This window comes from Pan troglodytes, chromosome 21 (assembly GCF_028858775.2).
Source record: "Pan troglodytes isolate AG18354 chromosome 21, NHGRI_mPanTro3-v2.0_pri, whole genome shotgun sequence".
Taxonomy (NCBI): domain Eukaryota; kingdom Metazoa; phylum Chordata; class Mammalia; order Primates; family Hominidae; genus Pan; species Pan troglodytes.
The window spans coordinates 55383240-55407876 of NC_072419.2; the positions used below are offsets into that span (position 1 = coordinate 55383240).

Genomic DNA, 24637 nt, shown 5'->3' on the forward strand with positions numbered 1-24637 from the left:
TTCCCAAAAGGCTGGGAATACAGGGATGAGCCACCGTGCCCAGCCAGTGGATGCTTCTGACATGTTATGTGCAAACAAAGCCAGACCTCTCGGGCCTCGGGTTTGCTTCCTGGGATGATCCTATTCTACTGAACTCACACTGATCCCTATAAAGCAAGCAGCAACATCACGCTTTTGGGAAAGGCCAATATCTTTTCCTGTCGATCATACCAATCCCAGGCGCCCTCCTAACAGGAGGGATCCAGACTATGGTGTCCATCACTGAGCATTCACCCAGCAAAGCCACTTGAAACAGCTCAGTGAACTAGATTCACAAGTGATACTTGTTTGTAAGACCTATCCACATTACTCTGGCTTAAGAAGGCCTGAAAACCCAGAAAAACACCCAGCTATGGGTGAAAATACTTACAGGTGAATGTTTTAGTCTAGGATTAGCATTAAGATACTTTAGGAAAAAAATAATGGGGAGGATGAGACAAGAACAACAAACTCAAGACAGCTATGAGGAAATAACCATTACCCGTTAAGTTTTCCCTTTAATGACCATGAGGACAAAGTCATGACAATGCAGTCACCACCCACTTTTTGAAAAAAAAAAACAATGCCAATGTGGGAACCGACTGAGTCCCAAGCTTATCTACTGTAGGATCCAAGAGAGAGACAATCTCAGTGTTGGAGAATGCACTGAGAACATAGAGGAGAAGGCTACAAAGAACACTGAGTATACAAATGCATACAGATAGATGTGTATAGATATATATACACATAGATTTCCTGTCCGCTACAGAGGTCTAGAAACAATAACACCCCAGTAGCAGTAAGCCCTCAGACCATTCAGATCTTGGTTTCTAAATGCTGTCTTCTAGTAGAGGGAACCAGGGCTCCTTAGGAAAATGGCTGAATCAGGCCAGGCGTGGTGGGTCACGCCTGTAATCTCAGCACTTTGGGGGGCTGAGGCGGGCGGATCATGAGGTGAGAAGTTCAAGACCAGCCTGGCCAATATGGTGAAACCCCATCTCTACTAAACATAAATACAAAAATTAGCCAGATGTGGTGTGCACACCTGTAGTCCCAGCTACTTGGGAGGCTGAGGCAGGAGAATCGCTTGAACCCACGAGGCGGAGGTTGCAGTGAGCTGAGATGGTGCCACTGCACTCCAGCCTGGGTGACAGAGTGAGACTCCATCTCAGAAAAAAAAAAAAAAGCTGAATCAGGACTAGGGGAAGTAAAAGAACAAGATGAACCCCAAATATCTCAATGTGTCAAGTTAGTCTTCAAAAAATGATGGGGACAAATGAGTTTTTGTGGACATAGAAAAGCCCATCCTAAAATTTGTAAGGAATCCTAAGGGACCCTGAATAACCAAAAACAATCTTGAAAACTTAGCTGAAGGACTCATAGGTTAAGATTTCAAAATTTACTACAGTAATCAAATCAGTGTGGTACCAGCACAACAACAGACATATAGGAGGCTGGTTGCGGTGGTTCACGCCTGTAATCCCAGCACTTTGGAGGCTGAGGTGGGAGGATCACTTGAGCCCAGGAGTTCAAGACCAGCCTGAGCAACTTGGTAAAACCTTGTCTCTACAAAAAAAAAAAAGAAAAAATTAGCCAGGCATGGTGACATGGTGACACATGACATGGTGACACACGCCTATAGTCCCAGCTACCTGGTAGGCTGTGAGCCAAGACTGCACCACTGCACTCCAGTCTGGGCAACAGAGTAAGACCCTGTCTCAAAAAAAAAAAAAAAATATATATATATATATATATATACACACACACACACACACACACACACACACACACACACACACCCCAAAGGAAGAGAATCCAGAAGTCCTTCCATGTAATTTTTGACAAGGGTGCCAAGACCATTCAATGGGGGAGGGACAGTCTTTTCACAAATACTGTTGGGAAAACAGTGTGCACTTGCCAAGGAATGAAGCTGGACCCTTACCTAACACCATACACAAAATTAGCTTAAAATGGATGAAAGACCTAAATCTAAGACTAAAACTAAAACATGAGGCAAATCCGCAAATCTTCATGAGTTGGACTTAGCAATGTTTTCTTAAGTATGACACCAGAAACAGGCAACAAAAAGTAATAGACAAACTAGACTTCATCAAAATTAAAACCTTTTTTGCATCAAAAGCTTTTCTGCAAAAAGCTTTTGCAGAATGAAAAAACAACTCACAGAATGGGAAGAAAAAAACTGCAAGTCACATCTGTTAAGGGATTAATATCCGGAATACACACAATACTCCTAAAATTCAACAACAAGCAACATGATTCAAACAAAATGGGCAAGACTTGGACAGACATTTATCCAAAGAAGATAGACAAATGGCCAATAAATACGAAAAGATGTTCAACATCGTTAGGGAAATGCAAACCAAAACCCCCATGAGATATCACCTCATATCCACTAGGACAGCTACTATTTAACGAAACAATAAACATTGGCGACAATGTGGAGAAACTGGAACCGTCATGCACTGTTGGAAAGTGATGGCTGCAGTGGGAAACTGGCAGTTCCTCAATATGTTAAAAATAATAGGTCAGACGCAGTGGCTCACGCCTGTAATCCCAACACTTTGGGAGGCCAAGGCGGGCAGATCACTTGAGGTCGGGAGTTCAAGACCAGCCTGGCCAACATGGTAAAACCCCGTCTCTACTAAAAATACAAAAATTAGCCAGGTGTAGTGGTGGGCCCCCGTAATCCCAGGTACTCGGGAGGCTGAGGCAGGAGAATCACTTGACCCTGGGAGGCAGAGGTTGCAGTGAACCGAGATCGTGCCACTGACTCCAGCCTGGGCAGCAAAGGGAGACTCCATCTCAAAAAAAAAAAAAAATTATATGCAGCAATTCCACTTCTGGGTACATACCCCAAAGAGTTGAAAGCAGGGTCTCAAAGATTTTGTATACCAATATTCACATGTGGAAGCAACCCAAGTGCTTTTTTTTTTTTTTTTTTTTTTTTAGACTGAGTCTCACTCTATTGCCCAAGCTGGAGTGCAGTGGCACAGTCTCAGCTCACTGCAACCTCCACCTCCTGGGTTCAAGTGATTCTCCTGCCTCAGCCTCCCGAGTAGCTGGGACTACAGGTGCGCGCCACCACACCCAGCTAATTTGCATATTTTTAGTAGCTACGGGGTTTCACTATGTTGACAGGCTGGTCTTGAACTCCTGATCTCAGGGAATCCACCTGCCTCGGCCTCCCAAAGTGCTGAGATTACAGGTGTCAGTCACTGTGTCCAACCCCAAGTACCTACTGACAATGTATTGATAAGCAAAATGTGGAATATATACACACAATGGAGTATTACTCAGCCTTAACAAAGGAGGGAAATTGACATATTACAACACGGATAAACCTTAAGGACATTAGGCTATGTAAGATAAACCAGCCACAGAAGGGCAGATACTGTCCATTTATAGGAGGTTCCTAGAGTGAAAATCATAGACAAGTGGTGGTTTCCAGGGGCTGGAGGGAGCATGCGAGGGGAGTTAGTGTTTCATGGGAACAGTTTAAGTTTTACAAAATGAAAAGTTATGGAGTTGGATTGTGGTGGCTACACATTATGAATAAACTGTACACTTAAAAGTAGTTAGCAGTCTGGGCAACATAGCAAGACCTCGACTGTACAAAAAAAAAGTAGCTGGGCATGGATGTGCACACCTGTAGTCTCAGCTATTCGGGAGGCTGAGGTAGGAGGAAAGCCCAGGAGATCAAGGTTGCAGTGAGCCAGGATCACACTGCTGCACTCCAGCCTGGATGACAGATTGGGATGCTGTTTAAAAAAAAAAAAAAAAAAAAAGTGGTTAATAGGATGGTAAATTTTCTATGTGTCTTACCACAATTTTTTACAATTTTAAGATGGAAACATGCCAAAAGGACACAAGAGTCACCTTGACAGGTCTTCTGATGTCCAAATTTGAAGTAATTTGAACATCAAATAAATGGTTGCAATGGATTGCGACCCAGACTAGGAGTCCATTAGCTGACATACTGCATCAATGGGGAGGGAAGGCGCCTCCATGCAGGGGCAGGGTGTCGGCAGAAGGAACATTGGACATGGAGGCTCATGGATGGGCAGTGGTGGTGGATTCACATGGAAGTTGTAAGTGAAGGACAAGGATGGAGGGTAGAGGTCTGAAGAGGAACAGGCTGGTCATGTGCTTTGAGGATGCCTCCCCACAAAATACTCCTTGATTACCAAGAGACATAGTGTGACCTGACTGACAGTGGAGCAATCTGCCTGGGTCACCAAGGTTAACAAACTGTATGCCCCTGGAGCGACATACAGAGAAGAGCGCAGCATTTCTGTGGCTTTCCTGCCACAAAAGTGCTGCCTAGGTCTGGTCACCATCATCCAGACCCAGGCTGAGGGTGTACTACAGAGAGGTCTGCGGGCTTCACCCCACTAGGACGTGAAACACAGATGCCGAGAGGACTGATGCAGACAGCAGGAGAAAACTAAAGGCAAGACACACCTCTTGACAGGGACCCTGGACCAGGAAAGGACAAGACACTGTTGGGACAGCTGGCGAGATCTGCATGGGGTCCATGGACTGGATGCAGCGTTCACTCCCTGACTTGGGGGAATATCTAAATTTTGAAGAGAGAGGGAGACCAGGGGAGACAATGTACACATAATTGCAGTAAAATGTACCTTTTATCTGTGAAATTATTTTAAAATAAAAATTTAAAAGTTAAAGAACTAGGTGCAGTGACTCACACCTGCAATCCCAGCACTTTGGGACGCTGAGATGACAGGATCACTTGAACCCAGTTGGACTGGCCTGGGCAATGTAGTGAGACCCTCTCTCTTAAAAAAAAAAAAAAAATTCATTAGCCAGGAATGGTGTCATGTGCCTGTAGTCCCAGCTACTCAGGAAACTAGGTGGGAGAATCACCTGAGCCCAGTCAAGGCTGCAGTGAGCTGTGATCATGCCACTACACTCCAGTGTGGGTGACAGAGCAGGACACTGTCTTTAAAAAAAAATAGTAGTAAAGAAAGGCTATATACTGCTGGGTGCAGTGGCTCACACCTGTAATCCCAACACTCTGGGAAGTCAAGGCAGGAGGATCGCTTGAGGCCACTGCAACCCTGCCTGGGTAACAGAGCAAGATACTGTCTCAAAAAGGAAAAAAAAAGCTATATTGTAATGTCTTACTATGCAAAGCTACTCATGAAAAACTTAAGCCAGGCGCAGTGGCTCACACCTGTAATCCCAGCACTTTCGGAGGCCGAGGTGGCCAGATCACTTGAGGTCAGTTCCAGACCAGCCTGGCCAACATGGTGAAATCCCATCTCTACTAAAAATACAAAAATTGGCCAAGCGCAGTGGCACGTGCCTATGATCCCAGCTACTCAGGAGGGAGGCTGAGACAAGAGAATTGCCTGAACCCGGGAAGAGGAGGTTGCAGTGATTCCAGATTGCACCACTGCACTCCAGCCTGGGCGACAGAGCCAGACTCCATCTCAAAAAAATAAAAAGAAGAAAAACTTACTACTGTTTTTGAACTATAATTATTGTAATATTTTTAACACTTAATGCTTACTTGAGTGTATTACCAAAGTTACCCCAGGGCACCCCTTCTTCAATGAAGTACCCAGAATGTTTTTTTTTTTTTTTTTTTTTTTTTGAGATGGAGTCTTGCTCTGTCGCCCAGGCTGGAGTGCAGTGGCGCTATCTCTGCTCACGGCAAGCTCCGCCTCCCAGGTTCACACCATTCTCCTGCCTCAGCCTCCCGAGTAGCTGGGACTACAGGCACCCACCACCATGCCCGGCTAATTTTTTTGTATTTTTAGTAGAGGTGGGGTTTCACCGTGTTAGCCAGGATGGTCTCGATCTCCTGACCTCATGATCCACCTGCCTCGGCCCCCCAAAGTGCTGGGATTACAGGTGTGAGCCACCGCGCCCGGCCCAGAATGAATTTTTATAAATAGTCGAAGACACAAAAGATCACACTGGTCGGCTTCCAGTGTCGCCGCCAGCAAGTACGCTCCCTGCGAAAGCGCATCAAGTCAGGGCCCCAGGCTCAGCTTCTCTAAGAACCTTCAGTCTGGGGGAGGGTTGTGATGTGAGTCACAGGTCCATGAATTCTTTTTTTGTTGTTTTTAAAGACATAAAGACACTTTTTCTCCTTTCACTGCTTTTCTCCTCAAAATGTTGCATTTCCTTCTGCCCTTAGTGTTTTCCATAACCTTCTGATCACTTTCAGTTATTCCGGCAGCACAATCATAGGCTGGCTTTACAGTGAAGCCTTTATAATCTTCTTCCACTTCTTCTAAAATTAAAAAATGAAAACCAACTAGCCCAACCCTCAACCAGGCTGGAACGCATGTCCTCCTCAGTGCTCAGTTATGGTGAGAGATGAGGATGCCCTGGGAAGTGTCCGTCAGTCTCCTCTCAGCTCCTTGGGGTCATTTCTTTGGGTAGCAATGTCAGGTCTGGACGGGGCACAAGTCCCTACATCCAGGTACCCAACATGCCTCTGAGGCAGCAACGCTTCCCAGAGGGGCTGGCCCTGGTCCCCCCACGACGAGCTTCCATCCCCTTACTCACATCTTCCCTTATTTTAGTTACTGCTCAACAGGACCAAACACTTCATTAGTAGCTGTTTATTGATCAATGGTTTGATATAAAGTTATTTCAGATCTTCAGATTTTTGCCCAGATGGAATCACAAGCATTACAAAGTTTTTTCTTAAAAATAAAAAAAGGATAGGGGCAAGTTGGGAGGGGACCAACCTAGCAGTAGTGGCATTTGAGAATAAATTAACAAAAAAATTTAGTATTACCATTTATTGATGACAAACACTTAAGTTTTACTTACATTCCATGGGGAGAAAAATTCCAGCGTAAACAATGAATGGAAGCAGTACTTAACTCGCAGGGCTACCAGGCTTTCCATACGGACCACACGCAGAGCCTCAGTGCACACACTTCTGTGTACAGTAACACAACATCAAAAGCAACACAGCTGTATAGAGAAACGTAGGTCATTCTTTTCAGCCCTAATGGAGATGTAATTAACAGTATCGAGCACTCTGGAAAATCAGTCTGCAGGTTTATATGGACTACATGGAGATCATATCCTGTAGTGTAGTGAAAGCTAAGTCCTCAAGAGCCATATGTATAGATACACAATGTTTTTTAATAATCTTTAAAACAGAGATCAAAGTTCATTTAAGTCCTGTTTGCATTAACAAAAATAAAAATGAAATAAAAATGGAACCAAATGATCATCTAAAGTTTAAAATTCCTAAATTGTCCAATTTATACAACTGTGGGAGACTTATTCAAGGTTTTTGAAAGTCCAGGACTGTTTCAGCTGAACCAGAGGGCACACAATTTGCATCACTGAAACTGTCCTGGGTTAGTCAATGAAATAAAAATGTCTAACCACATACACATGGATATGATCTTTGTCGGTTAGATTATTGATAAAGTCAGTCTCAGACAAGTTTCCAAACTGTGCTATATAACTAGATACAATTGAGAAATTCTCAAATGAAAATTTTATATAGTGTCATATCAATCAAAAGAAAATAATGAAACTAAGAATACAGATCACTGTTGGAAGAGAAAGCAGTGGTGATGGTGTGGGTACTGCAGGAGGTGGTGGGGCCATAGCACACTAGAAAAGTTGGGTCACGCTGAGTAGGAAGCATTTGATTTTCTCTGGTGCTTTTAGCTCTGGGGCCGGTCAAAGGCCTCTCTCTGGCATGGCTGTCCAGGGTTTGTCCCAATGTGTCTGAGTGAGCCAGCTTGAGAAGGGGTCGTGCCGTTTCTTCTTTCACACAGGGGAAAAAAAAGACCAAACACGGAGGTGCCCAGGGTGTGGATCTGCTGGTGTCCCGGGAGAACCAGCTGGCTGGGCAGCCCTTCTTCCCCACAGGCAGCTGCTATTGCGTAGGGACCGCCAGGTCACCAAGTGGCCATCACAACAAACCCCAGCACAGTCCAGCCCGGCCACAGCCGCCTCCTCGTGTTTCTGTTGTCTTCCCTGCTGCTGCCCACATCCTTTACCCACCGTGTCTCTCGGCCCACTGGAGGTATCAGAAATTCCAAATTTTCAAAGCAGTTTCAGTATTTTCAGTATATATGTTGGGATTTTATAATGGTTCATGGCCAGAAAAGGTTCAGCACCTCCCACACCTTTAAGGAAGAAAAATGAAAATGACACTAGTTTTGAAATGTAAGAGAATTAAAGTACTGTTAAAAATGAAAAGAAATTGGCAAACATCAGGAAGTACAATACTAAAAGCCCCAGTTTATGATAACAAAAGTTTTCCCAGGGTATGCCAATAAGTAAAATAAGCAAGGAGGGTGTGTGTACTTATCTCTGTGGGGGGGAAGGAAGAAAATGAGGGAAGAAATATATGTCTATATTTGTATAAAGAAACATACAGGAAAGATACAGGAGAAACTAGTAAAAATGTGATCTATGGGGGAGGCGGTGGGGAGAATAGAAGGGATGGGATGGGGGCTGTCCGAGGGGAAGATTGTACCTTGTAAAATAATGCAGAGTTCTGACCATGTGAAGGTATGACCAACTCAAAAAGGTTTTTTTGTTTTTTGTTGGGACGGAGTCTTGCTCTGTCGCCCAGGCTGGAGTGCAGTGGCGCTATGTCGGCTCACTGCAACCTCCGCCTCCCAGGTTTTAAGCAGTTCTCTGCCTCGGCCTCCCAAGTAGCTGAGATTACAGGTGCCTGCCACCACACCTGGCTAATTTTTGTATTTTTAGTAGAGACAGGGTTTCATCATCTTGGCCAGGCTGGTCTTGAACACCTGACACCTCATGATCCACCCGCCTTGGCCACCCAAAGTGCTGGGATTACAGGTGTGAGCCACTGTTCCCAGCCTCAAAATGTCTTTTAAAAGTAGAGCTTTCTGCCCAGAGAATCTGGAAAACTTTCAGGCAAAAGGGCCAGAAAGTAACTCAGGCAAATATTTCCCTGCTGAGTCAGCAGATAGTGTAAACTCAACACAAACGAGGGGCAGCCTCCCCATCATCAGCGCCTTCCCCTTCATCAGTGCACTCACACAGACATTGGTCCGTTTCCTGTTCTTGGCATCTCTGTACTTTGTTGGTCCAACTCAGACAGCAACTTTAAGATGTTCAGCGCAGCCTAGTGGGGATGGAAAGAAGGGTAAAGCCACAGCCACCGCTTGGGACCACAGCATAATACACTGGTCAGGCAGGCAAGAGAGATCCTGCTGCCCAGCAAACAGGTGGCAACTTCTTCAACTCTGGTACTACTAAATAAAACTTTGAATTTTTAATTTAAAATACAAATTAAAAAATATTCAGTTACCTCACTGAATCATAACCTCTGAAAATGTTATATTTTTCCTTCTAGTATTTTTAACCATGTGGTAACCAGACTGTATAAATGTTATATCCTGATTTCTAACAAAAATCTATCATGTATTTTTCTTTCTATAGAGACAGGGTCTCACTAAGTTGCCCAGGCTGGTCTCAAACTCCTAGGCTCAAGCGATCCTTCCACCTTGGCCTCCCAAAGTGCTGGAATTACAGGTGTGAGCCTCCACACCCGGCCTATCATGTATTTTTCTTCTTATTATGTTATCTTCGGAGACACTGTTTTGTTTTGAAACGCAGTCTCACCCAGCTGCCCAGGCTGGAGTGCAGTAGTGCAATCTTGGCTCACTGCAACCTCCACCTCCTGGGTTCAAGCGATTCTCCTGCCTTGGCCTCCCAAGTAGCTGGGATTACAGGCACCCACCACCACACCTGGCTAATTTTTTTTTGTATTTTTAGTAGAGATGGGGTTTCACCAGGTTGGCCAGGCTGGTCTTGAACTCCTGAGCTCAGGTGATCCGCCTGCCTCAGCCTCGCGCAGTGCTGGGATTACAGTGTGAGCCACCACACCCCACCCAGAGACATTAATTTCATGCATGCATGATATCCCATCAAGTGAATACACCACAGTTTACTTAGATTTGTTGATCTGATCAATTCCTTTTCTCAGTTTTCTTATAACAATAATTTCATCTGAACAGAAGACCAAAGCAAGTGGTTTTTACAGCTGCCAGAACGTGGACCTGCAATTCCTTGTTCTGGTGAGAGATGAAGTGAGTGCAGTCTCTGGGTGAGCTGCAGGATCCCAGTTGCCCCTCCAGGCCAGCAGGGAAAAGGAAGGGAAAGGTGGGCTAAAGCTGATGAGTTCTGATCAAGAGTGAGAAATCGATCCAATCAGCTATGACAAAAAGTCTTCAAAAATATGAACACTATCAAACGATTCATTGCTCTCAAGGTCTATGGGACAATCTTTCTCCCATCTTCCTCAGGCTAGTAACAAGCTGAACCAAGGCAGGCTCCACATAAACACACAACACCCCAATCCCTCACCCAAGGTGTGACGTACCATATCATGGCAGGACTCCACATCCTTGCCGATACCATGGCTGATCAGAGGTGGCTGAGAGGAGCAATTGATAAGAGATACAAATTCGTTCTTGTTGTTTTTGGGGAAGTCTTTGTATTCAACCTAAGGGGGAAAAGAGAGCTGAGGCTAGGTAGGGAACAGCAAGTATGAGTGGGCTGGAGGGCTGCAGCTCCGGGCCCCACAAGCAAGATCACCAGAGCTCTTTTCTCCAACTCAGCCCCACTGTGGCCATACTAACACCTGCCCTGTCAGCCCAGAACCTTCCAGGAACCTAGGTGTCTGCTCAGAAGCCCAAGACTGGGAGAAGCCATATCCTTTCCTACCAGACAGAAAGTGTCAGCACGATGAGTCTGTTCTTTGAAATCCAAATTTACAACCACTGCTAGTGGTTAGAAGCTTTTAGGGTTGGCTTGCATTTTGAAATCTTACTACCAAAGGATAAAGATATTTCTCTTACCACATATGCTTACAATACTTCTATACCTCCTACTCTTCCATCACTGCTCCCCAGCCCATCCCTGGACAGAACTTGATTTAAGAAAAAAGTACAAAGTTCAAAGTTCATTTTCTGAGAGAAGCCAAAAGATGACTGTCCTGAGGCACAGCCATCACAGCTCAGGCCAGACAGTTACCTGGAATCCCTGGACTCTGGAAAGATAGTCCAGTTGCTCAGAGGGTCTCGTGAGAGGTCCATGGGGTACGTGGCCTGAAGAGATGTTATTCTTTAAAATGGTCTCGGCTGTGGGCGAGGTGCCCCCATACAACAACTCTCGGGCTATCATGGCAGTTACCGTGGCCTTGGCAGGATTCGGAGCTGCCCTGGTAAAATCTTTGGTGTGATGTCCTTGACTAACTCCTACAGCCTGGGCGACCTCAGGCACCATGGGAAGAATTCCAGCAGGCAGCTGCTGATGACTTAGATAAGGCATCCTGAACTCATCCTCTTTATTACCTGGGAGGGACACACACGGTAAACACGAATCCACATCCACAGCCTGGAAAAACGCGATGACACCATCAAACCCCACGCTGGCCCTCCCCTTGGCACGCATGGCAGCGCAGGGAATCAGGGAATGATAAAGACACTTTGCATGCGGGACCTCACTGGCGGGGCTCCTGCTGTTATTCAGGACCCATGCAAATCCCAGAATCACGTTCAGAGGAAGACGATATTAAGATCACACTTACTAGTCCCATTTTCATCCCCACAGCCAGGTTCAAAAAAGGTTACTTTTCTTCCATCCCCTGGTTTCTTTATGGGTGTCTTAAAAAAGAAGAAAAAAAAAGGCCATGAGCATAAATCAGATCACTGAAAAATTAGCTCCTGCTGTCTAAATCTACACAAAGTCCAGTCAGCAATAACTGTGGCAATCGGCAGAAAAACCCTGCCCCACCTGACCACTGGCACCCTGACAGACACCTGGGCAGAGCCTGCCTCCTTCTCCTAATGCACCCTCCTGCCCACACCCCTGCCCACAAAGAGCATCTAACAAAGTGCACTAACCTGTGAATGCTGAGCTGCACTCTGCACCCACAGGAAGACGGGAAGCATTTAACCAGAAAGAGCAGAGATGCTAGACGGTAGAGCCCACCAAGGTGGGGAAAGAAGCTTTCAGACTGAAGCTAAACAAATAAATCAAGAATATTTCCTGGAGCTGATATCCAATTAAAAAATAAGGTGACATTCCAAAATTAACACCCTTATGGGGAAAATGTTATTACCTAAGAATTTTGTCTAACACAACATCACCTTTCTAAGAAGTAACAAAGGACACTCTGAATGTCCTACAAGATTCTGAAATGAAAAACCCTAAAGCCAAGTCTAAGATCTATACTGGTGGTATCTGGGGTCCCAGTCAGCTATTAACTGGCCATGACTGATGCTGTTTCTGTCAATATGACTGGCAGACATGAATGAATCAGGCCTGATTTCAAGTTTATCTCACCAGCACCATTCAGTGATGGGAAAGAAGAAGGTCAGCCATGGCTTTTGCTGAGGTCCTGCTTACCACTTCTGGCAGACACGAATTTTTCTTTTTACGTTCCTTTTTTGTTGTTGTTGAGACAGGGTCTGTCGCCCAGGCTGAGTGCAGTGGCATGATCACAACTCACTGCAGCCTTGACCTTCCAAGGCTCAATCCTCCCATCTCAGCCTTGTAGCTCGGGCTACAGGCACAAGCCACCATACCTGGCTGATATTTTAATTTTTTGTAGAGACAGGGTTTCATCATGTTGCTCAGACTGGTCTTGAACTCCTGGATTCAAGGCCTCAGCCTCCCAAATTACAAGTTTGAGCCACCACACCTGGCCGTGAATTTTTCAACAGGGGATTATTTTCATCTGATGTTTAACTCACATAGGAAAAAAGAAATCCCAAACCTAAACTTTGGATTTGGCCTGTCTCTACTGTCACACTGTCTTATTTCGCCAGAAAAATCAAAGCCTATTCCACAATTAACGAAAGCCTAACAGTTATAAATCTTTCACACAGGCTTCATTTCTAGAGTGCAAATCACACTTAGTAATTTCAGTCCTAATTACCCTTCATCCTCATCCTACAAATAGAGAGGAGCAAGCTGCCCTCCACAAAGCGTCCCCAGACCACAAAGATACTGACACAATCAACGATCTAACCCAGAGCCACCTGGGGCCAGTGGACATGCGAGGCCCCTCTGAGCACATTATGGTCCAAATGGATGAGACACTCCTCAGCAGGACTCCTTGAACTGTCAGGCGGATAAAGCCTTGCCTTGAAGCCTGCCCCTGGAGGTGCCCCAGTTCCCTAGGGTGAGGCAAGAGACCATCTTGCAATCAGAGAGCCCACAGCACTCACCTTCTCCTCTGACTTGAGTGCGGGTTTGGTGGGCTGTGCCTGCGGGACTTTGAAACCAAGGATCTCCAGCATGTTCTCGGCTGCATTGCGCTTGGCCACCTTCTTGTTGGTGCCCGTTCCTTCTGCAGTGTGGTTTCCAACCTTCACCTGCACAAAGAAGTCAAAACACAGACCAGTGCTTAAACCTTCAGAATAACAACCAGGCAGGAATTGGTGTGTCAGCAAAATAACCAACTATGGTCAGAAGCAAGATAACAGCAGTGCCCCGAACCTGGCCTCCTTGTCTGTGAGAGCTAATTATTAAATAGTCAGGAGTTTGGGAAGCTGGCTGTTAAACACAGCCAGTATTAAACATTTAATTATATAAGCTGATAATTATTTTAACAGAGGTAATTTTTGACTGCATTTTATAATCATCTGTGTTCTAAGGGTCTGCCCAGCAATTGCATTTGTACAATGGAAACAGTCTGTGATGGTGAACTACTGCACATCTATTCCCAGCATTGCCATTGGAAGTATCACTTTGAGAGCTTGAAATCAGCCATGGTGGGACTATTTATACCACAGAAATATACAAATGCTACGTATCAAAGATCATAAGCTGTTTATTGTCTAACTCTAAACCTACAATGATGAAAAGGTTAATAAAGCAAGTTAATCTTAAAAGCATGAGAAGTCTGCAGCCATTACATTGTAACTAGCACAAAAAACTGAAATATCTTTCCGTCTTTGAAGATTATCCAATTTTGCAGAGAAGCCACTCATATCATTTACAAATGAGTGATGTTACATGTCTTCATTGTTTCACTTTTTCTTTTTTCTTTTTTGGGGTAGACAGGGTCTCACTTCTTCACCCAGGATGGAGTGCAATGGCATGATCTCAGCTCACTGCAACCTCCACTTCCCAGGTTCAAGCGATTCTCCTGCCTCAGCCACCCGAGTAGCTGGGATTACAGGCGTGTGCCACCATGCCTGGCTAACTTTTCTATTTTTAGCAGAAATGAGGTTTCACCATGTTGGTCAGGCTGGTCTCGAACCCCTGACCTCAAGTGATCCGTCATGCTGGGATTACAGGCGTAAGCCATCAAGCCCGGCCTGTTTTACTTTCATCTTACCTATTAACATAAATAAAAAACATCAACCAGCCGGGCGTGGTGGCTCATGCCTGTAATCCCAGCACTTTGGGAGGCTGAGGTGGGTAGATCACCTGAGGTCAGGAGTTCGAGACCAGTCTGGCCAACATGGTGAAACCCCATCTCTACTAAAAATACAAAAAGTAGCTGGGCGTGATGGTGGGCGCCCGTGAATCCCAGCTACTCGGGAGGCTGAGGCAGGAGAATCACTTGAACCTGGGAAGCAGAGGTTGCAGTGAGCCAAGATCACGCCACTGCCCTGCAGCCTGGACAACAGAGCAAGTTGACTCCATTCCCCTCTACCCCCAAAAAAATGTATCTCAACCAGTATTCATGCTACAACCAAAATCTCAAATCTACAGTATGTATTTGTCAGTGACATGAGCAACACCTTTGCTGAACTGGATAGTAATAAACCATTATGTGTTGTCTGATTTTATAACACTATAGTTGGTAACTGTCACACTGAAATATGTATGAAATTTATAATAAAGTGAATATTATTTATAAATTGTACTACACATCCTTTCTGTCAGTAAAATTTATAAAACACACATATATATGTCAGTATAATTTATAACACACATCCTTTGTGTCAGTAAAATTTATAACACACATGTATATAACACCCATGTATATATCTATAACATACATATTCAGCTCATTCCACCAAACCACCCTCCCCGAAGAAGAGTTGGTTGTTAAACATGTTCCAGCACATCACTACTTACAACCCCCTTCCAAGTTGATTGTAATAACAGGCACCTGGCTGCTAAAACCAAAAGCCCAGGTCACAAGACTCAGAGAGTCAAAGAAACCATTCCCTGGCCTGGGACTAAATTCCAACCCGGCCATCTACCAGCCATTTCATCTTGGGCAAATTACTGATCCTCTCAGCAAACTGCAACTTCCTTTTGTGGAATGAAAGGATCATTCTTTTCCTACCTTCTGACTGCATAGGTAAAATACACGAGGTCAACTTTCTAAGTTATAAATTGCTATACAAGAGATAAGGATTCTGTCTTACATCAGAAAGCACTTAAATTCAAATCACAATTAAGTTAAGCTGCCTATGTGAAATGACCACTTAGCTTTGAACTTAGTCAGCTAAGTACAAAGAAATGTTCCATACTAATCTGAAGTGTCACCCAATCTAAGGAAGAGGTAACCCTAGATTCCAGACTCCACAAGAATTAGGAGGAAGAGGAACAGATCTCTTGATACTACTTACAAAATCTACCTTTGGTAAAGAGCAATGTCATAAACCTTCAAGGAGATGTAATGAAGAAAAACTTCTCCCAGCACCCACCACCCCAGGACTCTTTCTTCCAAATTTCGGTGCAACACACCCACATTCCCACCAGTGCACCCAGCAGTAGTGCTGGTGTGCAGACATTACATTCATTTTTTTAAGCATTAAGATAAACAACTTAATCTTTGATATGTAGCCTTTACAGATTTCTGTGGTATGTTTAAGCTGTCAAATTATTGCAAGCCACAAGGTCTTAATAAGGATCACAGTTGGCTGGGCGCGGTGGCTCACGCCTGTAATCCCAGCACTTTGGGAGGCTGAGGTGGGAGGATCACAAGATCAGGAGATCAAGACCATCCTGGCCAACATGGCGAAACTCCATCTCTGCTAAAAATACAAAAAATTAGCTGGGCATGGTGGCACGTGCCTGTAATCCCAGCTACTCAGGAGGCTGAGGCAGGAGAATCGCTTGAATCAGGGAGTCGGAGGTTGTAGTGAGCTGAGACAGCACCACTGCACTCCAGCCTGGGCGACAGAGTGAGACTCCATCTCAAAAATAAATAAATAAATAAATAAGGATCACAGTCGCTGGCAGAACATGGCCCACAGGATCCAGCCTCCTCAGGAAGGTGTCCAGGCCTTGAACCGCCATCAGCTCCCAAGGCTGGACGTGGTCAGAGGAAGGGGCGCCCATCATCCACGCGGACCCACCTGCATCACAAACTCCCTGCGGCGCGGGAGGCCTCGCTCTGTGAGGAGTGTGTACTCTGGCTCCTTCTCCTTTTTTGCCTGCTGGATCTGGGCCAGTCGGCTAATCGGATTGATCCCCTGGCCATATTCTGGGCTTGTCTGTGGCTGAGGAACAAACAAGGCAGAAACTCTGTAATGTTATTCACTGCATGAACTTGGTCAACTCAGAGATCAGGATATGAGAGGAGATAAGAGATTTTGGGTTGACCTAATGGCTCAGAATTCGATTTTTTTTAATTTAACATTTTAACAATGAAAAGATGCTTTATTTTTTTTACGATTGTTCTAGGTGATTTTAAGGTCTTAGCAAACCAACATCAACATTTCACTATAACGAAGCGTCACTATGACTGCGACGGCTGTTTTTTTAACATATTTCAACATATGACAGTAAATGGGCAGAAAAAACATAAAACACTATTCCTACAACTCCCCAAAAGTCTGAGCTATGATGGGTTCCCAATTTTCTTGAAAAGAACTCAAAATCCAGGAACCACTTTTTAAAAAAAGCTCAAGCTGATGCCACATGGCAAGAAGAACCTCAGAATCCCAGTTACTTCCTTGAGGCCACCTTTTGTGCCAAGGAACCCTCACTCTGCTGATCAGAAGTGACTTCCAGGCTATATTAAGCAAAAAAGGGAAACAAAAGGTATACATAGTATGCTTTTATGTAAGAAAAATTTGGATCTTGATACAGCATGAAACTACATATACTGAAAATCACAAAGTTCCCCATGGAATTATGTCCCCTTTCTGGGGTTGGGGAAGGGGTCAATATAATGCTTTGATAGATCCATTAGTGTGGCTCAAAAATCCAAAAGAAAAGGCACACAGCAAAATGTCTCACTCCTACCCTCCCACTATGGGCCTCCTGCCTGGCACAAATCTCCTCCACCTTCAGAACAGCAACATGGTCACTGAGACACAGGCACTGTTATTTCACCACGCGCCCCACAGACCGGCATGGCGTTCCTGCCCAATACCCCACTGTGATCGCCAGGGCTGTGATGAGCGCCCTCCTGCACAGATGTGTGTGCCCGTCTGCGGGTACCTCTACTGAACTGACACAATGTCCTTATCTTACCTAACAGGTGGCTCTTGCAGCACCTCTAAGGGGTCTGGCAGGCCTGGGGTGTGGCACGTTGGTCTCATCCCCTTTCACCTTGGGGACAGCGACCAGCCTTCTAAACGCCCCACCCATCTATAGGTAATGAAAACACCTTCTGTGTTCAGAAAAGTTCTCACCTTGACTATGGGTTTTGTTTTCTTTTTGATTCTAGGCTTTACTCGTTCAACTGCAGGCAGGGGCGGTAACTTCTTCAGCTCCTCAAGAACAGCTATGGCGGCATTTTTCTTTGAAATCTTCTTGCTTTTCCCTTCACCTTCCCCCACAAACTCCCCAACCGAAACCTTGGTCACAAAGTTCTTCATGTGGGGTGGGCCACTCTCCCGGGCCACCTGTTTCAGAGGGAAAGACTGAGTGAAAGCGGACAGACACTTATTAAAAGCTCCAAGGCACACTGGCTGGCACACTTCACACAGACACAGGGAAGGGGAATCAAGGACAAGGCCTACTAAATGAAAGGAAGCGGGGATCATTTCAAATGCTTTCTCGCCTTTCTTCTTACTTCTCAAACTGGTTTATGCTCTTGAGTCTGGTGAGTCCCAAACAGTCAGGCATGAAATAGGGAGACCTTTTTACTCCCATGCCCCTGGCTCACAGGCTGTCCTGAGTTTAGTGTGGTCCACTGCAACTGGCAAAAAGGAAGCTAGCCCAGCAAAGTCCAGAAATAAATGCAGTACAAATGCTCAAGTTTAGTATCTGCTCTGAGCCTCCAGCCAGGACTAGGCCTACTAAATACTGGTTGCTATGTGGCCACAAAAGAGAACGAGACAAATCTCTTAAGCACTGATAAAGAGGGATTCCCCGCACACATTAAGTAAAAAAAAAAAAAAAAACCCACAAAAGTATATGGTATGGTAGCTTTAGTTTAAGAAAAATAGGATTTTATACAAATATCTACACATATATAAACAGACACACATTTATAAGCTCATTTTTGAAAAAAAAAAACAAAAACAAAGGAAGGATAAAAAAATCAATGGGCTAGACATGGTGGCTCACAGCTGTAATCCCAGCAATTTGGGAGACCAAAGCGGGTGGATCACTTGAGGTCAGGAGTTCAAGACCCGCCTGGCCAACATGGTGAAACCCCCATCTCTACTAAAAATACAAAAATTAGCTAGGGGTGGTGGTGCACACCTGTAATCCCAGCTACTTGGGAGGCTGAGGCACAAAAATCCCTTGAACCTGAGAGGCAGAGGTTGCAGTGATCCAAGATCACAAAACTGCACTCCAGCCTAAGCGATAGAGTAAGACCCTGTCTCAAAGGAAAAAAAAAAAAAAAAAAAGCAAGCAATGGGCCAGGCGCGGTGGCTCACGCCTGTAATCCCAGCACTTTGGGAGGCCGAGGCAGGTGGATCACAAGGTCAGGAGATCGAGACCATCCTGGCTAACATGGTGAAACCCCGTCTCTACTAAAAATACAAAAAAAATTAGCCGGGCGTGGTGGCAGGCGCCTGTAGTCCCAGCTACTCGGGAGGCTGAAGCAGGAGAATGGCGTGAACCTGGGAGGCGGAGCTTGCAGTGAGCTGAGATTGCGCCACTCCAGCCTGGGTGACAGAGCGGGACTCCGTCTCAAAAAGCAAGCAATGAAATTAGTTACCTACAACAGGTGTGAGGGATTAGGGTAGACAGACGGGATGAGACAGGAATGATAGTTTTGACTTCTGGAAGCATTTACTGTTTTACATATTAAAGAAATAAAACTAAGTCAACAAAGATGGGGAAAGAATCTAAAATTAAACATGAACAGAAAGTTAGCTGCATATTAAAGTGATTACAATCTCCAAATGGACCAAAGACCTACACAGAGGCGCTAACATGCACAACTCTCAGAAGCAAAAACAGGCGAGTCTTCATGACTTTGGGTTTGGCAATTGGTTTTTAAGATATGAAACTAAAAGCACAATCAACAAGAGGGAAAAAAAAAAAAAGTCACGCTTAATCAAACTTTAAAACTTTTGTGTATCATGGACATTATCGAGAAAGTGATTACAATAACACAGATAGAAAATCAGGCTGGGCAGGGTGGCTCATGCCTGTAATCCCAACGCTCTGGGAGGCCAGGGTGGGAGGATCACTTGAGCTCAGAAGTTCAAGACCAGCCTGGCCAATACAGCAAGACCTTGACTCTACAAAAATAAAAACAAAATTAGCCAGGTGTGGTAGTGTGCCCCTGTATGTAGTCCTAGCTATGTGGGAGGCTAAAACAGGAGGATCACTTAAGCCCAGGAGATCAAGGCTACAGGGAGCTATGATCACACAACTGCACCCCAGCCTGGGCAACAGAGCAAAACCTCGTCTCAAAAAGTAAAAAACAAAACAAAACAAAAAAAAACTTAAAAATCTAACCGATATTAGCCAAGACACTCAAAAAGAAAAATAGAAGACTTACACTACCAGATTTTAAAACTTCCTATAAAGTCACAACAACTAGGATATGGTTTTGTGTAAGGATAAACAGATCAACAGAACAGCACGAAAAAGACCTGCACATATAAGGTCACTCGATTTTTGGCAAACACACCAAAACAAATTAAAAATCTCTTTAAAAAATAGTACCAGAGCAACTAACTAGGTATCTGCATGGAGCGGGGGGGAAAAGAAAAAAAAATCAAACCATGATCTCTAACTCATACCACAACAAAAATTAGACCTAGGATCACTTAAATGTGATCTAAACTAAAACTACAAAGACTTTATAACAGGAGAAAGCCTCAAGACTGTAAGGCTGGCAAAGAGTTGAACACAAAAGATATCCACCATAAAGAAAAAAGAAATTCCTCAAAATTAAAAACCACTGGCCGGGCGCGGTGGCTCACGCCTGTAATCCCAGCACTTTGGGAGGCCGAGGTGGGCAGATCACGAGGTCAGGAGTTCGAGATCAGCCTGGCCAACATAGTGAAACCCCGTCTCTACTAAAAATATAAAAAATTAGCTGGGCGTGGTGGCAGGCACCTGTAATCCCAGCTACTTAGGAGGCTGAGACAGGAGAATTGCTTGAACCCAGGAGACGGAGGTTGCAGTGAGCTGAGATGGCACCACTGCACTCCAGCCTGGGCAACAAGAGCGAAACACCATCTCAAAAATAAATAAATGAATAAAATAAAAAATAAACTGCTCATCAAAAGACATTTAAAAAGTAAAAAAGGGGGCCAGGTGCAGTGGCTCATGCCTGTAATACCAACACTGTGGTAGGCCGAGGCGGGTGGATCACATGAGTTCAGGAGTTTGAGACCAGCTTGGCCAACAGGGTGAAACCCTGTCTCTACTAAAAATACAAAAATTAGCTGAGTGTGGTGGCACGTGACTGTAATCCCAGTTACTTAAGAGGCTAACACAGGAGAATTGCTTGAACCCCAGAGGCGGAGGTTGCAGTGAGCTGAGATCGCGCCATTGCATTCCAGCCCGGGTGACAGAGCAAGACTTTGTCTAAAAAACAAAAAAAACTAAAAAAGGGGCCAGGCACATTGGCTCACTCTTGTAATCCCAGCACTTTGAGAAGGCCAAGGCGGGTGGATGGCTTCAGTCCAGGAGTTTGAGACCAGCCTGGGCAACATGGCAAAACCCCGTCTCTACAAAAAAAATACAAAAATTGGCTGGGCTCGGTGGCTCACGCCTGTAATCCCAGCACTTTGGGAGGCCGAGGCAGGCGGATCACCTGAGGCCAGGAGTTTGAGACCAGCCTGACCAACATGGAGAAACCCCATCTCTACTAAAAATACAAAATTACCTGGGCATGGTAGCGCATGCCCATAGTCCCAGCTACTCGGGAGGCTGAGGCAGGAGAATCGCTTGAACCCAGGAGGCAGAGGTTGCGGTGAGCTGAGATCACGCCATTGCACTCCAGCCTGGGCACCAAGAGCGAAACTCTGTCTCAGAGGAAAAAAAAAAAATACAAAAATTAGCCCAGCGTGGTGGCGTGTGCCTGTAGCCCCAGCTACTTGGGAGGCTGAGACAGCAGGATCACTTGAGCTCAGGAGGTCGAGGTTGCAGTGAGGTGAGATCATGCCACTGCACTACAGCCCGGGTACAAAGTGAGTTCTTTTCTCTAAAATCAAATAAAATAAACTTGTTATTTCAAAATATACATATTTCCTAGCTCTATCTCCTAACCGAGAGCCATGGCTCTCCAGCAGGAACAAGCATGCTAGCACCCTGTCCTGTCTCTACACACCACTCCCAATTAGAAGGAACCGGATCTTCTTGGAGGAATGGCCAAGACCATTTCTATTAGAAATTTATGTTTCCACTGGGGCTAAAGCTAGAGCAGGGGAAGTTCAAAGTGAGGCTAAAACATTTTGTTGTATCAGAAAGCATGGAAGTTCTCAAAATGTGAAGAGGGGAGGTGCAAAGGTTATTTAATAAAGGACTGTCTCGGCCAGGCGTGGTGGCTCAAGCCTGTAATCCCAGCCTGGGCGACAAGAGCAAAACTCTGTCTCAAAAAATAAAGGACTGTCTCTTCAACAAACAGTGCAGGCACAATTAGACATCCAAATACAAAAAAAAAAAAAAAGACAAAAACATCCCTTATGTCGCAGTATATATGAAAACTAACTCGAAATGAATTATAAACCTAAATGTAAGAGCTAAAGCTAAAATTTCTAAGGAAAATGACTTTAGGTTAGCCAAATGTATCTCAGCATACACAAAAATTAACTATAAAAAATTTAACAAACTACACCTCACCAAAATTCAATACTTCTGCTTTTTGAAAGTCACTTAAAATCAAACGACAAGCCACAGACTTAAGAGAAAATATCTGCAAAATACTTATCTGAGAAAAAACTTGAATTCAGAATATATATAGAACCTCCAAAACTCAATAATAAAAAGACACTCAAAAAAACTGACAGATATAAACCTATATTTCATCAAAGAAAATAGTAAAATAAAAACACGAAAAGAAGCTCAGTATTGCTAGTCTTCATGGAGATATATAAATTAAAACCACAACAAGATACTACTGACTACCTGCTAGAATGACTTTAAAAAAAAAATTTTTTTTTTTTTTTTTTTGAGACGGAGTCTCACTCTGTCACCCAGGGTGGAACGCAGTGGCGCGATCTTGGCTCACTGCAACCTCTGCCTCCTGGGTTCAAGCGTTTCTCCTCCCTCAGCCCCCCGAGTACCTGGGACTACAGGTGCACACAACCATGCCCACCTAATTTTTGTATTTTTAGTAGAGAAGGGGTTACGCTATGTTGGCCAGGCTGGAATAACTAAAATTTTAAAAGCTGACAATACCCACGTGTTGGCGAGGATGTAGAGCAACTAAGACTCTCTCATATATTGCAGGTGAAATGCACAATGATACATCTGGTTTAGAAAACAGTTTGGCAACTTTTTTTTTTTTTTTTGAGACAGTCTCGCCCTGTCGCCCAGGTTGGAGTGCAGTAGCATGATCTCGGCTCACTGCAACCTCTGACTCCCAGGTTCAAGCGATTCTCATGCCTCAGTCTAATGAGTAGCTGGGATTACAGGCACATGCCTGGCTAATTTTTTGTATTTTTAGTAGAGACGAGGTTTCACCATGTTGGCCAGGCTGGTCTCTAACTCCTGACCTCAAGTGATCCGCCCACCTTGGTTTCCTAAAGTGTTGGGATTACAGGCATGAGCCCATGAGCCCAGCCAACTTCTTATAAAGTTATTTATTTATCATGCAACTCAGCAAATCCACTCAAGTATTTATTCAAGAAAAATGAAAACATGTCTCCACAGATGTATATAAATGTTTACAGTAGATTTATTAATAATCACCAAAAACTCACAACAATACAAATCTTCAACTGGTAAATAGATAAATACACTGTAGTGTGTACGCACTATGTAACACTCTTGGTGATAAAAAGGAACAAACTACTGAAACACACAACAGCATGAATAATGACTCCAAGCTAAGTTAAAGAAGTCAGACAAAAGGCAATATACTCTATTTTCCATTTATGTAATATTCTTAAAAAGGCAACACTATAGGGACAGAATGAGATCAATGCTTGCCAGAGCCTGAGGACAGAGGGGAGAGACTGACTGCAAAGGGACACAGGGAACTTTACTGGGTGGGAGATGTTCTGTTTTGACTATGGTGCTGGTTACAGAACCATATACACTTATCAAAACACATCGAACTGTGCACTTACACAGGGTGACTTTCACTGTAAATTATACCTCAAGAAGCCTGACCACCCCTTCATCCAAAAAATAACTGATGGGGGCATGTTAAAGGGCACAAGGGCCAATTTAAAGGACAATTTGGACATCAAAATGGGTGACGATAACAATGGAGTAACACTTTGGGTTTAAAAAAAAGCAGCAATGCATCTATACCGATATAATTACTATAAGAGGGGAGGAAGGAAACTTTTTATTTACTGTAGAATGCCAGCTTGGAAATGCAAAAAATCATAATTTTGACATCTACCACAGTGATAATCAATGCCAGCAAGAATCATCAAGATCCCTGAGGGCTGGGTGTTGTGGCTCACGCCTGTAATCCCAGCACTCTGGGAGGCCAAGGTGCATGCCTAATCCTAGCTACTTGGGAGGCTAAGGCAGGAGAATCATTTGAACCCGGGAGCCAGAGGTTGCAGTGAGCTGAGATCACATCACTGCACCCCAGCCTGGGCAACAGAGCGAGACTCCGTCTCAAAAAAAAAAAAAGATTGCTGGAACCACCGGGGAGACCTGTGAAGGCCCAGCCTTCAAACATCTCCTCAGAGGTTAGGAGTTAATTACAAAGTAACTTGAAATGATGCTCTGAGAAGGATCAATATCACTCCCATGGTGATCCTGCCAAAAAACACATAACCAGACCTAATCATAAGTAATCCATCAGAAATACCCAAATTGAGGGCCACTGTACAAAAATAACTGACCTTTAAACATGTCAATGTCATGAAACACAGAGAAAGGCTGAGAATGTACTGCAGATACTAAAGATACTGCAGAGACTAAAGAGAAAGGTCAGCTAAATGTAAGGTGTGAGTCTGCATCAGACACTAGAGCAGAAGAAACATTTCTATAAAGGACATCATTGAGACAACTGGTGAAATGTGAATGTAGGATGTGTATTAGGTAACAGTACTATAGCAATGCTAAATTTCCTCTACTTAATAGA

At 44.4% G+C, this 24637-nt stretch overlaps 1 protein-coding gene and 1 long non-coding RNA gene across 16 annotated transcripts in view; both read right to left on the reverse strand.

The window, feature by feature from the left end:
- Positions 1 to 3400: 3400 nt before the first annotated feature.
- LOC134809183 (uncharacterized) lies at positions 3401 to 4615 on the reverse strand. Its single transcript, XR_010154278.1, has 2 exons — positions 4501 to 4615; positions 3401 to 3797 (listed from the first exon to the last, which is right to left on the reverse strand). It is a non-coding gene; the product is annotated as an uncharacterized LOC134809183 (long non-coding RNA).
- A 2005-nt stretch (positions 4616 to 6620) lies between these two features.
- STAU1 (staufen double-stranded RNA binding protein 1) overlaps positions 6621 to 24637 on the reverse strand; it is a 74360-nt gene continuing 56343 nt past the window's right edge. For 8 of the 15 annotated variants that reach the window (XM_063803098.1, XM_063803093.1, XM_063803099.1 and 5 more), the window contains 8 exons: positions 17643 to 17855; positions 16359 to 16502; positions 13263 to 13409; positions 11618 to 11693; positions 11062 to 11381; positions 10409 to 10531; positions 9063 to 9148; positions 6621 to 8174 (listed from right to left, as the gene is read on the reverse strand). In XM_063803098.1, the coding sequence (XP_063659168.1) occupies positions 8159 to 8174; positions 9063 to 9148; positions 10409 to 10531; positions 11062 to 11381; positions 11618 to 11693; positions 13263 to 13409; positions 16359 to 16502; positions 17643 to 17855 (1125 nt within the window). In that variant the 3' untranslated portion in view covers positions 6621 to 8158. Of the gene's footprint in view, positions 8175 to 9062; positions 9149 to 10408; positions 10532 to 11061; positions 11382 to 11617; positions 11694 to 13262; positions 13410 to 16358; positions 16503 to 17642; positions 17874 to 24637 lie in introns of all 15 variants that reach the window. The other 7 variants (XM_016938102.4, XM_054674799.2, XM_016938095.3 and 4 more) reach the window with 1 other exon arrangement.